Genomic DNA, 15244 nt, shown 5'->3' on the forward strand with positions numbered 1-15244 from the left:
ATATATTCAAAAGAGAGTTAGATGAAGTCCTTACTACTCGGGGGATCAAGGGGGTATGGTGAGAAAGCAGGAAGGGGGTACTGAAGTTTCATGTTCAGCCATGAACTCATTGAATGGCGGTGCAGGCTAGAAGGGCTGAATGGCCTGCTCCTACACCTATTTTCTATGTTTCTATGTCTATGTTTCTATGAATCGAGACACATAGGGCCCAAATTTGGCCCACCCGTTTTTTGTGCCGACTTCGTAGGCTGAAAATGACGGCAAAAAGTTTTCCCCTGATTCTGGCCACTATGTTGACTCTCCCAGGGCTTGGTGCGGCATGGTGGAAGCTAGGGCCCTGCGCGAAAAATAGTGCCGGCAGCTGTCCGCATGCGCATTAGAGCTTCACGCATGCGCAGTAGCTCCTGCCGATGATGATGAGTGCTGCAGCGTGGGACCCGATGCGTCCCATCCCTATCCCGGGCCGAGTGGCCTGCCACACAGGCCGGCCCGCTGCCTTCCCGCCCCAAGGCTACAACAAACAGGTTGGGGAGAGTTTTGATCGGGGGGGTGGGGGGCGGGGGTAGGGGAGAGGAGGAGAGTTTTGATCGGGGGTGGCGGGTTGATCCTGGGGAGGGGGCCGGGGGTGATAACTGTGTAGCCAATCATTTTAATGAGCTACTCAAGACATTACTTAACCCTGTTGATGAAAATACTTTCCTACATAAGAACATAAGAATTACGAGCAGAAGGTATTTCTATTTATTATTTGGATATTTTGAACAAAATTATGTAAATATGTTTTGTCTCTTTACTTCTTTTATTTTTGTAGTTTAAGCTTCTCTGAATGCTTCTGTTGTATAGTAAATTAACTTTTGCAAAGTTTGTCATAGGATGTTCTGTATAGCTGTTTGATCCTATTCACATTCTTTAGTCGTCATTAGTACATACTTGCGCTGATTTCTTAACTCTCGGCAAGGGTTTTCTGTCCAGCCACAAACGCTGGCCCAAGTTAGTTTGGATTAACTATTAGCTGTCCAAAGTGGCCAAAATGGTCAAAACGGGCATAGGTGGCTGATAACGCCACCTTTAGAAAAAAAACGAAACTAAAAAAAATCCTAACTAACTCACTTACACTGACGCAAATTGAATGTGCAAAATGAGGATTTTTAAGATACTCCAGAAAAATCAAGTTGCTCCAAAAAAAACGGAGTAACTCCTGGGCAATTTTGAGCCCATAATTTCTGTGATGGTCATCCCAGTTGAGGTGGCATTGAAGTGTAGACAAAGACACAAGGAGGAAACCAAGATGATTCTGAAACATATGACCTAGCAGACTTGCATCTCAGTCTCGAAGAAGGTGGTGTGTATCGGTAATGGGGGGGGGGGGGGGGGAAAGAGAAAGAGAATGGAAACCAACTCAACAGGAGCTATTTAATTGGCAAATCCTAAGACAACAACCTATGGAAGCACCCATTTTTATTTCAGACTGAGCTTCAATTTAATAGCACACCAGTAACTTGAGATGTTTATTGTGAAAAATAGATGGCACATCTTAGTCAACATGTGGTTATAAAAATGTAAAGTAGAGAAATGAACAGAAAGTTTGTACCTAACAGAAGTCTGTGCAGGAATAACTGTCGGACTGTCTTCAGTGTGAGGTTTCCTTGGCGTTCGCTCAACTTCACCTCTATAAAGAAGATACTTTAATAAATCAAGAATCATGTAATGATATTTTTTTAATGTAAACATTATTCGATAAAATAAAATGGTGTGGAAAGTTATCCTATCCCACTCCAACATTCAATTGAATCCGAATTATCCTGGATGATTTTGAGGTTTTCCTTATTTTACAGAGCCTGTAATAAATGCACACATTTTTGCTAGAGATTTTAATTATTTATTAAACACAATGTATTATAGCAGTGGTCGTCAAACGGGCCCATAGGGTCTTTTCGGGGGGGGGGGGGGGGGCAAAATAACGTGGAAGCAGACTTGGTGCGAGCCAGGAGGCAGGAGCCGAGTGTGACAGCCACATGTACAGTGCAGAGTAAACTGGCTGTCCCATCTAGAAGGGGAGATGTCTGAAGATCATAAACCCATTTAGAATCAATTCCCAAATTGTTGTTTACCAACAAAATAGCTTTCCTAGTTGACCAGGCTAAAAACAGTAACTGCTTAGCTTCGGGTTCCAGTTTAGAGACCATCTGTTAAATCTGAGGGGTATGGCTAACCGTTTCATCAGTTCGTAAGTATCGTCCTTGAACAAAAGGAGGAAAACAGACCGACCCAGCTAACTCACTAGAAGAACCCCCTTTATAACAGATCAGTCTTTGCAATGACACAAAGTAATGTGCGGACAAAATCATGCCACCTTCTAAATACAGTTGGTGTTGTGTCCTTAGCATTGCTATACGAACATTTTCAGGAAACACTGTGGAAGCACCAAGCTGTGGAATTCGGGACACTTTCTGTACCTCACCCGAGGATAAACATCACGCCAAGGATAGACAGACTGCAGTGAGAAGCAGGCAATATTACACATTGAAATATTGAGGAGAATTTTGTTCAGTGAAACATTTCTCCAAAATGTGTTGATGACCACAATGAAACAATAAACATTTCTTGTTAATGATATTATCTTCCGTAGTTTTCAAGTATAGTGTATTTTGGATTTGCATATCTACTTACATGATTACTTAGAAGCATTTCTCATGACTCCAACTTGAGATATAAAGGGTAGATTTATTCTGTGCTCTCCCATACCCAAACAACTTCAGTGAAGCCCCTCCATTGTGTTTCAAAATCTGACGGTAGTGGCCCCTGCCACATGAATCTCTAGTTGCTGCAAAAGAGTTAGGACTCAACCAAGAAGTTGACACTTTTTAATCCACCTGAGCAGGTAGATGGGGCCTCAGAGTAACACCTCATCCAAACAATCAGAACTCCTTGGAGGGACGTTTGATGAGGCACTAGCTCAAATTGAAGATAGGCATATAACAGCCAAGCAAGGTCAGAGAGAAAGAACCGAAGAAATCTAACACTCCACAATATTATAGTTTGAAAGGGATTATAAGCTAAGTGACTAAAAAGAGAAAAAAAAGCACTTCCCCCACTCCCAACAGAAATCTAATCACCTATTTACAGATGAGAAAATCGTAGAAAGGAATGTAGAAGCATAAGTTCTGTGATGGCCATTCCAGTTGAGGTGGCATTGAGGTGTAGACAAAGACACAAGGAGGAAACCAAGATGATTCTGACAAACATGATCTGGCAGACCTGAATATCACACTCTCGAAGGCGGCGGTGTGTATCGGTAAGGGGAGGGGGGGGGGAAGAAAGCGAAGGGAAACCAACACAATAGGGACTGTTTAATTGGCAGATCATAAGACAACAACCTATGAATGCTCGCAGTTTTATTTCTGACTGAATTCCAATTTAATTGCACACCAGTAACTTAAGATGTTTATTATGAAAAATAGATGGCACATCTTCGTCAACACATGGTCATAAAAATGCAAAGTAGACAAATAAACAGAACGTTTGTACCTAACAGACATCTGTGGAGGAGTAACTGTCTGACTGTCTTCAGTATGAGCTTTCCTTGGAGTTCGCTGCAGTTCACCTCTATAAAGAAGATACATAATAAATCAAAAATCATGTTATAACATTTTTTATTGCAAACATTATTCGATTAAAAAAAAGGTGTAGAAAGTTACGAACAATGACAGATAGGTAAAGACCATCTGGTCCATCGAGTCTGTCCCACACAACTGCGATACCTTGTGTATCGCAACTTATACACTCCAGCCCACCTGAAACCCTGTGACCATGTCATCTCCTGGGAGGCAAAAAAACATGTATAAAAAAAACTCCAGGCCAATTTGGGAAATTCCTCTCTGACCCATTTAGGCGATTGAAGCTAGTCCAGGGGATTACTCTGGCCATTAAATTCCCTGCAGAACCTACCTTCTGTAAGAGTTAATCTCCACCACAGCCAGAAACAAATCCAGCTTTTGCTTAATGGAGTTCAGTGAGTCTGCATCCACCACATGAGAGGGCAGCTTGTTCCAGAGGTCAACTATTCTCTTTGAAAAGAACCACCTTCTGACATCTATCCTTATAGAACTTAAATTTGTGCCCCCTGGTCATGCCTAACCTATTTCATTGAAATAAACAGTCAGCTGGAACACTGTCTATTCCCTTCATTATCTTATAAACCTCAATCATATCCCCCCGAAAGTCTACGTTGCTCTAAGGTAAAGAGTCGCAACACTTTTAATCTATCTTGATAACTAAGATGCTTTAGACTTGGAATTAGTCTAGTGGCCCTCGTCTGCACCCTTTTCAGAGCCTCAATGTCACCCACCATGTGAGACCACCAAAACTGGACACAGTATTCCAAGTGCGGCCTGACTAAGGTCTTGTGCAAGGACAAAATAGTATGCCTCGTCTTATACTCAATTGTCCAAAGGATACACACCAACACCCGATTTGCTCTAGTTATCACTGCACGGCATTGGTCTTGTACCTTCAAGGATGTATGCACTAGAATGCCCAAATCTCTTTCTATTTCCACCATCTTTAATGCCGTTCCCTGGAGGGTGTATGAATGTTGAGCATTTGCCCTGCCCACATGCATAACACTGCACTTATCTAAGTTATACATCATTTTCCAGTCATGAGCCCAGTCTCCCAACACATTAAGATCTGCCTGAATCAGACGAGCCTTGCACTTGCACAGATTTTCATATCATCTGCAAATTCGCAAATTGTGCCACCAACCCTAAATCCGGATCATTAATAAAAATTGTAAAAAGCAACAGTCCCAAAACTGATCGCTGCAGGACAGCACTGGTGACCGGTCTCCAAACAGATCCAAATCCATCTGTAACTACTCTTGGCTTGCGTCCTGCCAACCAGTTCTGTATCCAGCTTAATATATTTCCACTAATACCAGAGGCTCTGATCTTAGAGAAGCCTCTTGTACGGTACCTTGTCAAAAGCTTTTTGGAAATCTAAGTGGACAATGTCTACTGGGCTTCCCTCATCCACCAATTTTCTAACTTCAAAAATTACCATTAGATTTGCGAGACATAACCTCTTTTTGATGAAGCCATGTTGGGTCTCGAATATGTCCCACCTTATCCAAATATTCATATATTGCTTCCCTTATGATTCTTTCAAGCATCTTCCCTTTTACTGATGTTAAACTGATGGGCTTATAGTTACCCGGCTCTGCCCTGTCACCTTTTTAAAAAATGTGGACTACATTAGCCTCCTTCCAATCTGTAGGAACAATTCCAGATTGCAGTGAGCTATAAAAAATACAGGTCAGAGGCTCTCACAGCACATGTCCCATCTCCCAGAGGACCCTCAGGTGGATATCGTCTGGCCCTGCTGCTCTATCTATTTTTAAGTTCTTAATTCTTTCTAAAACAATATGCTTATCAATGTTAATGTTACGAGCAGTAAAACCAGTATCATTAACTTCTAACATTTGAGCATCATCTTCAAGGGTGAATACTGATGCTAAGTACTCATTTAATATTTCCGCCATGCTCAGTGAGTCATTTGTAACCTGCCCTTGAACACCCTTCAATGGCCAAATACAGTCTTTGATAGTTCTCTGACACTTCACATAACTAAAAAAGCTCTTCCCACTACTGCCACAATTGTCTGTAATCCTTTTTTCCATTAGTTTTTTTGCTGTTCTAATAGCAGCCTTAGTTTTCTTTAGTTGTTCCCTATTTATATGAGCATTAAATTTATTTAATTTATAGAAACATTTCAGTTTACATCTTATTTGTCTTTGTACATACCCAGTCAGCCATCTTGACTTTTTCTTACCACATTTCCTTCTTTTGATTTTGGGTACAAGTTTGTTTACCACACTTTTAATCTGATTCTTAAAAGTTTTCCATTTATATTCAACATCGGTCACATCACTACTGAGGAGGGTTAACCAATTTATATGTTCCAAATCATCTGCCATTTTGGAGAAGTTTGCCCTTCTGAAATCCGCTACAAGTTGCAGGTTCTCAGTACCTAGCCAGCTGGAACTGTATAATGATGTGATCACGGTTGGACAGATGTTCCCCCACATGGAGACCTGATATGAGGTCAGGCTCACTACTAAACACCAGGTCCTAAACTTAAATAAAGGAGACTACAAAGGAATGAGGGCAGATTTGGCCCAGACAGTTGAGGAGCAGTGGCAGACATTTATGGAGATATTTCATAACTCGCAACATAAATGTATCCCAATGAGAAGGAAAGACTAAGAGAAGGGATAACCTTCCATGGCTAAGTAAGGAAATAAAGGAGGGTATCAAATTGAAAACAAGGACATACAATGTGGCCAAGACTAGAAGATTGGGAAACTATTAAAAGCCAGGAATGATAAAGGGAGGTAAGATAGATTATGAGAGTAAACTAGCACGAAATAGAAAAACAGATAGTAAGAGTTTCTACAGGTACAAAAAAAGGAAAAGAGTGGCTAAAGTAAATGTTGGTCCCCTGGAGGATGAGACTGGGGAATTACTAATGGAGGAGAAATGGCAGAGACATTGAACAAATATTCTGTCTCGGTCTTCACGGTGGAAGACACCTAAAAACATCCCAATCGTGGATAATCAAGGGGCTCTAGGGAGGGAGAAACTTAATACAATCACTAATGAAGTAGGACTAGGTAAAATAATGGAACTAAAGGCAGTCAAGTCCCCTGGAACTGATGGCTTACATCTTAGGGTCTTAAAAGAAGTGGCTGCAGAGATAGTGGATGCATTGGTTGTAATTTACCAAAATTCCCTGGATTCTGAGGAGGTCCCAGCCGATTGGAAAACCGCAAATGTAATGCCCCTGTTTAAAAAAGGTAGATAGAAAGCAGTAAACTATAGACCAGTTAGCTTAACATCTGTCGTTGGGAAAATGCTGGAGTCCATTATTAAGGAAGCATAGCAGACCATTTGGAAAAGCATAATTCAATCAAGCAGAGTCAGCATGGTTTTATGAAAGGGAAATTATGTTTCACAAATTTGCTGGAGTTCTTTGAGGATGTAAGGAGCAGGGTGGATAAAGGGGAACCAGTGGATGTGGTGTATTTGGATTTCCAGAAGGGAGTCGATAAGGTGCTACAATAAAGGTTACTGCATAAGATAAAAGTTCACGGGGTTGGGGGTAATATATTAGCAAAGAAAGAAGATTGGCAAACTAACAGAAAACAGAGAGTCAGGATAAATGGGTCATTTTCCTGTTGACAAACAGTGACTAGTGGGGTGCCGCAGGGATCGGTGCTGGGTCCTCAACTATTTACAATCTATATTAATGACTTGGATGAAGGGATCGAGTGTAATGTAGCCAAGTTTGCTGATGATACAAAGATGGGTGGGAAAGCAAATTGTGAGGAGGACACAAAAAATCTGCAGAGGAATATAGACAGACTAAGTGAGAGGGCAAAAATCTGGCAGATGAAGTATAATGTGGGGAAATATGAGGTTATCCACTTTGGCAGAAAAAAATAGAAAAGCAAATTACCATTTAAATGGAGAAAAACTGCAAAGTGTTGCAGTACAGAGAGACCTGGGGGTCCTTGTGCATGAAACACAAAAAGTTAGTATGCAGGTGCAGCAAGTAATCAGGAAGGCAAATGGAATGTTGGCCTTTATTGCAAGGGGGATAGAGTATAAAAGCAGAGAAGTCCTGCTACAACTGTACGGGGTATTGGTAAGGCCACACCTGGAGTATTGCGTACAGTTTTGGTCTCCGTATTTAAGGAAGGATATACTTGAATTGGAGGCTGTTCAGAGAAGGTTCACTCGGTTGATTCTGGAGATGAGGGGGTTGACTTATGAAGATAGATTGAGTAGGTTGGGTCTACACACATTGGAGTTCAGAAGAATGAGAGGTGATCTTATCGAAACACAAGATAATGAGGAGGCTCGACAAGGTGGATGCAGAAAGAATATTTCCACTCATAGGGGAAACTAAAACTAGGGGACATAGTCTTAGAAAAACTGAGATGTGGAGAAATTTCTTCTCTGAGGGTTGTAAATCTTTGGAATTCTCTGCCCCAGAGAGCTGAGGACGTTGGGTCTTTGAATATATCTAAGGCAGAAATAGACAGATTTTTGAGTGATACGGGAGTAATGGGTTATGGTTCGTGGGCAGGGAAGTAGAACTGAGTCCATGATCAGATCAGCCATGATATTATTGAATGGCGGAGCAGGCTCGAGGGGCCAAATGGCCTAATCCTGCTCCTATTTCTTATCTTCTTATGTAATGTATGATTTTTCCTTGTTACTTCATTAACATGTTGAGTCGGGAAACAGTATACTTTCAATACATTTTTCAGCTGCACTTCCGACCATGACAGCAGGTAAACCATCGTGCCACTGAATACCAGGAAAATTAAAATCACCCACCAGACAAAGGTGGCATTTTATAATAAAGACATCAGTGATCTGTTTCCATAATAACTCATCACGTTCAAGTGTCTGATCTGGGGACCTATAACAATTACCGATAATTAATCCCTACGCGTGAGCTTGGTCCACTTGAACACAGATAGGTTCACCTGAGTCTGATGAAGCAATATCAAGTCTCTCTCTAGCTGTTAGATTCTCACTGATAAAAAGCTATTCTATCCCACTCCAACATTCAATTGAATCCAAATTATTCTGGATCATTGAGGTTTTCCTTATTTAATACAGCCTGTAATAAAGGCACGCATATTTGCTAGAGATTTTAATTATGTGTTAAACACAATGTATTACAGCAGTGATCGTCAAACTGGGGTCCGTAGAGACTTTCCAGGGGGACACGAAATAACGTGGAAGCACAGCTGGAGGCAGGCTTGGTGCGAGCCAAGGCAGGAGCCGAGTGTGACAGCCACATGTACAGTGCAGAGTAAACTGGCTGTCCCATCTAGGAGGGGAGTTGACTGAAAATCATCAACCCAATTTAGAATCAATTCCCAAATTGTTGTTTACCAACAAAATAGCTTTCCTAGTTGACCAGGCTAAAAACACAGTAGACTGCTTAGCTTCGGGTTGCAGTTTAGAGACAATCCCTTAAATCTGAGGGGTATGGCTAAAAGTTTCATCATTTCGCAAGTATCTTCCCAAGACAAAGGAAAGAAAACAAACCGTATCAGCTAACCCACTCGAAGAACCCTCTTTACAACAGATCACAGTTTTTGCAATGACACAAAGTAGTGTGTGGCCAAAATAATGCCACCTTCTAAACACAGTTGGTGCTGAGTGTCCTTAACATTGCTGTACAAACATTTTCAGGAACATAAGAACATAAGAATTAGGAACAGGAGTAGGCCATCTAGCCCCTCGAGCCTGCTCCGCCATTCAACAAGATCATGGCTGATCTGGCCGTGGACTCAGCTCCACTTACCCGCCCGCTCCCCATAACCCTCAATTCCCTTATTGGTTAAAAATCTATCTATCTGTGATTTGAATACATTCAATGAGCCAGCCTCAACTGCTTCCTTGCGGAGAGAATTCCACAGATTCACAACCCTCTGGGAGAAGAAATTCCTTCTCAACTCGGTTTTAAATTGGCTCCCCCGTATTTTGAGGCTGTGCCCCCTAGTTCTAGTCTCCCCGACCAGTGGAAACAACCTCTCTGCCTCTATCTTGTCTATCCCTTTCATTATTTTAAATGTTTTTATAAGATCACCCCTCATCCTTCTGAACTCCAACAAGTAAAGACCCAGTCCACTCAATCTATCATCATAAGGTAACCCCCTCATCTCCGGAATCAGCCTAGTGAATCGTCTCTGTACCCCCTCCAAAGCTAGTATATCCTTCCTTAAGAAAGGTGACCAAAACTGCACGCAGTACTCCAGGTGCAGCCTCACCAATACCCTATACAGTTGCAGCAGGACCTCCCTGCTTTTGTACTCCATCCCTCTCGCAAGAAAGGCCAACATTCCATTCGTCTTCCTGATTACCTGCTGCACCAGCAAACTAACTTTTTGGGATTCATGCACAAGGACCCCCAGGTCCCTCTGCACCGCAGCATGTTGTAATTTCTCCCCATTCAAATAATATTCCCTTTTACTGTTTTTTTTCCAAGGTGGATGACCTCACATTTTCCAACATTGTATTCCATCTGCCAAACCTTAGCCCATTTGCTTAACCTGTCTAAAGCTCTTTGCAGTCTCTCTGTGTCCTCTGCACAACCCGCTTTCCCACTAATCTTTGTGTCATCTGCAAATTTTGTTACACTACACTCTGTCCCCTCTTCCAGGTCATCTATGTATATTGTAAACAGTTGTGGTCCCAGCACCACCGATCCCTGTGGCACACCACTAACCACCGATTTCCAACCCGAAAAGGACGCATTTATCCCGACTCTCTGCTTTCTGTTAGCTAGCCAATTCTCTATCCATGCTAATACATTTCCTCTGACTCCGCGTACCTTTATCTTCTGCAGTAACCTTTTGTGTGGCACCTTATCGCATGCCTTTTGAAAATCTAAATACACCACATCCATCGGTACACCTCTATCCACCATGCTCGTAATATCCTCAAAGAATTCCAGTAAATTAGTTAAACATAATTCCCCCTTCATCAATCCATGTTGCGTCTGCTTGATTGCACTATTCCTATCTAGATGTCCCGCTATTTCTTCCTTAATGATAGCTTCAAGCATTTTCCCCACTACAGATGTTAAACTAACCGGCCTATAGTTACCTGCCTTTTGTCTGCCCCCTTTTTTAAACAGAGGCGTTACATTAGCTGCTTTCCAATCTGCTGGTACCTCCCCAGAGTCCAGAGAATTTTGGTAGATTATAACGAATGCATCTGCTATAACTTCTGCCATCTCTTTTAATACCCTGGGATGCATTTCATCAGGACCAGGGGACTTGTCTACCTTGAGTCCCATTAGCCTGTCCAGCACTACCCACCTAATGATAGTGATTATCTCAAGGTCCTCCCTTCCCACATTCCTGTGACCAGCAATTGTTGGTATGGTTTTTGTGTCTTCCACTGTGAAGACCGAAGCAAAATAATTGTTTAAGGTCTCAGCCATTTCCACATTTCCCATTATTAAATCCCCCTTCTCATCTTCTAAGGGACAACATTTACTTTAGTCACTCTTTTCCGTTTTATATATCTGTAAAAGCTTTTGCTATCTGTTTTTATGTTTTGCGCAAGTTTACCTTCGTAATCTATCTTTCCTTTCTTTATTGCTTTCCTAGTCATTCTTTGCTGTCGTTTAAAATTTTCCCAATCTGCTAGTTTCCCACTAACCTTGGCCACCTTATACGCATTGGTTTTAATTTGATACTCTCCTTTATTTCCTTGGTTATCCACGGCTGGTTATCCCTTCTCTTACCGCCCTTCTTTTTCACTGGAATATATTTTTGTTGAGCACTATGAAAGAGCTCCTTAAAAGTCCTCCACTGTTCCTCAATTGTGCCACCGTTTAGTCTGTGCTTCCAGTCTACTTTAGCCAACTCTGCCCTCATCCCACTGTAGTCCCCTTTGTTTAAGCATAGTACGCGCGTTTGAGACACTGCATCCTCACCCTCAATCTGTATTACAAATTCAACCATACTGTGATCACTCATTCCGAGAGGATCTTTTACAAGGAGATCGTTTATTATTCCTGTCTCATTACACAGGACCAGATCTAAGATAGCTTGCTCCCTTATAGGTTCTGTAACATACTGTTCTAAGAAACAATCCCGTATGCATTCTATGAATTCCTCCTCAAGGCTACCCCGTGCGATTTGATTTGACCAATCGATATGTAGGTTAATATCCCTCATGATTACTGCCGTTCCTTTTTCACATGCCTCCATTATTCCCTTGATTATTGTCCGCCCCACCGTGAAGTTATTTGGGGGCCTATAAACTACGCCCACCAGTTACTTTTTCCCCTTACTATCTCTAATCTCCACCCACAATGATTCAACATTTTGTTCATTCGAGCCAATATCGTCTCTCACAACTGCCCTGATATCATCCTTTATTAACAGAGCTACCCCACCTCCTTTCCCTTCACTGTGGATTTAAGCTGTGGAATTAGGGACACTTTCTCTACCTCACCTGGGGATAAACATCACGCCAAGGATAGACAGACTGCAGTGAGAAGCAGGCAATATTACACATTGAAATATTGAGGAGAATTTTGTTCGGTGAAACATTTCCCTAAAATGTTTTGACAACCACAATGAAACAATGAACATTTCTTCTTAATGAACTATCTTCTGTAGATTTCAAGTATATTGCAGTTTGGTGATTGCATATCTACTTAAGAGGATTAGTTAGATGCATTTCTCCAACTCCCAACTCGAGATATAAAGGGTAGATTTATTCTGTGGTCTCCCATACACAATCAACTTCAGTGAAGCCCCCTCACTGTGTTTCAAAATCTGACGGTAATGGCCCCTGCCACTTGAATCTCTAGTTGCTGCACAAGAGTTAGGACTCAACGAAGAAATTTACACTTTTTAATCCACCTGAGCAGGAAGATGGGGCCTCAGAGTAACACCTCATCCAAACAATCAGAACTCCTTGGAGGGACTTCTGATAAGGCACTCGCTCAAACTGAAGATAAACTTATAACAGCCAAGCAGGATCACAAAGATTAAGAGCCAAAGCAATGCAACACTCCAAAATGCTATTGTTGAAAAGGATTAGCAATTAAGGCCCCAAGTTTCCACACGCGGCAAAACAGGCGCCCCTCCGACCTGGACGCCCGTTTTTCGCGCCGAAAACGGCGGCAAAAAAAAAACCGCGCTATTCTCGAGCGTCTTGCAGCTCCATGTCTGCCTGGCGCGGCGTGCAGGGGGCGGAGCCTACCACTCGCGCCGATTTTGTAAGTGGGAGGGGGCAGGTACCATTTAAATGAGTTTTTTTTGTGCCGGCAACCGTGCGCGTGCGCGTTGGAGCATTCGCGCAGTCTGAAGTAAACATTGGCACTCGGCCATTTTTGAAAGTGCTGCAGAAAACGTGAGGATTTGTTTCTTGGACCCCTGCAAAGGCTTGAATTTTAATTCTCTTCATATTTCTGTGTGTGAGGGAGTGCTTCTAGCAGCATTGCTGATTAAATCACCTGCTGAAATCAGTGAGTTCAGCATTTCACTGCTAAACTTGCAGAACCGGTGCCTGCAAATTAAGGACTGTGTTTGGAGAAAGAAAAGTGCCAATTCAAATTTGTAATGGATCAATTTCAACCAAGAACAAAGAATTTCTTGCATGAGGAAGTGGAGATATTAGTCAATGTAATTGAGCAGAGATGGCAGGAGCTAGATACCAGCAACAGCGGTGAGCTCTAATCAATTCTCTCCTATGCAGTGAATTGATGGCAAACCATTGCATAATATGTGGTGTTGACAATGCAGCACCCATTCTGCAAATTTAAATATAAAACTATCTATGTGGCTGCCTCTCCCTGTCCAAATGGCCTCAGTCCCCCTCACAGCTCGAAGGCTGCGGCTGTATCTTTGGCTGCCGGCCAGCCACTGATGCCGCCCCTAAAGCTCCTCCCGTCGGGACCGATGCCACACCACCCCGCTGTTTGAAAGGCCTGCAGCTCAAGTGGAACGCTGCTTGCTGCCTGCCTGCCCCTCCCTCCCGTCGGGACCGACGCCACACCACCCCGCTGTCTGAAAGGCCTGCAGCTCAACTTTCACACAGGTAGGAACATGGTTTATTTAATCTTTTTTTTGCTTATAAATGTTTATTCAGGTTGGATTTATTTGTATAATATTTGTATAAGTATAACTAAGGATTTATTGTAGAATTTAATGACTTCCTTTCCTCCACCCCCCTCCCCCTCTCGTTCTGGACGCCTAATTTGTAACCTGCGCCTGATTTTTTTTTAATGTGTAGAACAGGTTTTTTCAGTTCTACAAAAATCTTCACTTGCTCCATTCTAAGTTAGTTTGGAGTATGTTTTCACTGTGGAAACTTTCAAATCAGGCGGCAGTGGCCGGACACGCCCCCTTTTGAAGAAAAAATTCTGTTCCAAAGTAGAACTGTTCTACCTGACTAGAACTGCAGAAAAAAAAATGTGGAGAATTGCGATTTCTAAGATAGTCCGTTCTCCACCAGTTGCTCCTAAAAATCAGGCGCAAATCATGTGGAAACTTGGGCCCATTGAGTTTCCACATGATTTGCTCCTGATTTTTAGGAGCAACTGGTGTAGAACGGAGTATCTTAGAAATCGGAATTCTCCACATTTAGTTTCCTCCAGTTCTAGTCAGGTAGAACAGTTTCACTTTGGAACAGAATTTTTTTTTCAAAAGGGGGCATGTCTGGCCACTGACGCCTGATTTGAAAGTTTCCACGCTGAAAACGTACTCCAAACTAACTTAGAATGGAGTAAGTGAAGATTTTTGTACGCTTGAAAAAACCTTGTCTACACTTTAAAAAAAATCAGGCGCAGGTTACAAATTAGGCGTAGGGAACGAGATGGAGGGGGGGGGGGGGAAGGGAAGTCATTAAATTCTACAATCAATCCTTAGTTATACTTATACAAATAAATCCAACCTGAATAAAAATTTATAAGCAAAGAAAAGATTAAATAAACCATGTTCCTACCTGTGTGAAAGTGCTTCAGGCAGGCCTTTCAGGCAGCGGTGTGGCGTCAGTGTCTCGACGGCAGCGGCAGCAAGCAGCCTTCGAGCTGAGCTGCAGTGCTTGAGGCAGGCCTTTCATGTTGGAGACAGGCAGCGGTGTGGCGTCAGTGTCTCGTCTCGACGGCAGCGTCAGGCAGCAAGCAGCCTTCGAGCTGAGCTGCGGTGCTTGAGGCAGGCCTTCATTCCCCGCGAAGATGTAGCACCCGGACGGACTTGAGGCCATTCGGCCATGGGATTTCAGCGGCGTCAGTGGCTGGCCGGGAGCTGAAGAATGAACACAGGACACACGCAGCTGCAGATTTAAAATTCTTTAGGCCGTTCGGCCACGCTTATGGGGCGGCGTCAGTGGCTCGAAGGCAGCTGAAGAATCAGGAGCGGACGTGAGGTCATTCGGCCATGGGATTGCAGCGGCGTCAGTGTCTGGCCGGGAGCCGAAGAAAGAACAGCAGCAGCCTTCGAGCTGTGAGGGGGACTGACTGAGGCCATTCGGCCATGGGATTGCAGCGGCGTCAGTGGCTGGCCGGGAGCTGAAGAAAGAACAGCAGCAGCCTTCGAGCTGTGAGGAGGACTGACTAAGACCATTTGGACAGGGAGAAGCAGCCACATCGACATCTTTATATTTAAATTTGCAGAATGGGTGCTGCATTGTCAACACCA

General features: G+C 42.9%; 1 protein-coding gene across 9 annotated transcripts in view; it reads right to left on the reverse strand.

The window, feature by feature from the left end:
* The window catches only part of rb1 (retinoblastoma 1), a 456612-nt gene that overhangs the window by 290880 nt on the left and 150488 nt on the right, over positions 1-15244 (reverse strand). For all 9 annotated transcript variants that reach the window (XM_070894055.1, XM_070894054.1, XM_070894053.1 and 6 more), the window contains 2 exons: positions 3529-3606; positions 1592-1669 (listed from right to left, as the gene is read on the reverse strand). In XM_070894055.1, coding sequence (XP_070750156.1) covers positions 1592-1669; positions 3529-3606 — 156 coding nt within the window. The remainder of the gene's footprint in view (positions 1-1591; positions 1670-3528; positions 3607-15244) is intronic.

The sequence above is a fragment of the Pristiophorus japonicus genome, chromosome 11 (assembly GCF_044704955.1).
Source record: "Pristiophorus japonicus isolate sPriJap1 chromosome 11, sPriJap1.hap1, whole genome shotgun sequence".
NCBI classification, from domain to species: domain Eukaryota; kingdom Metazoa; phylum Chordata; class Chondrichthyes; family Pristiophoridae; genus Pristiophorus; species Pristiophorus japonicus.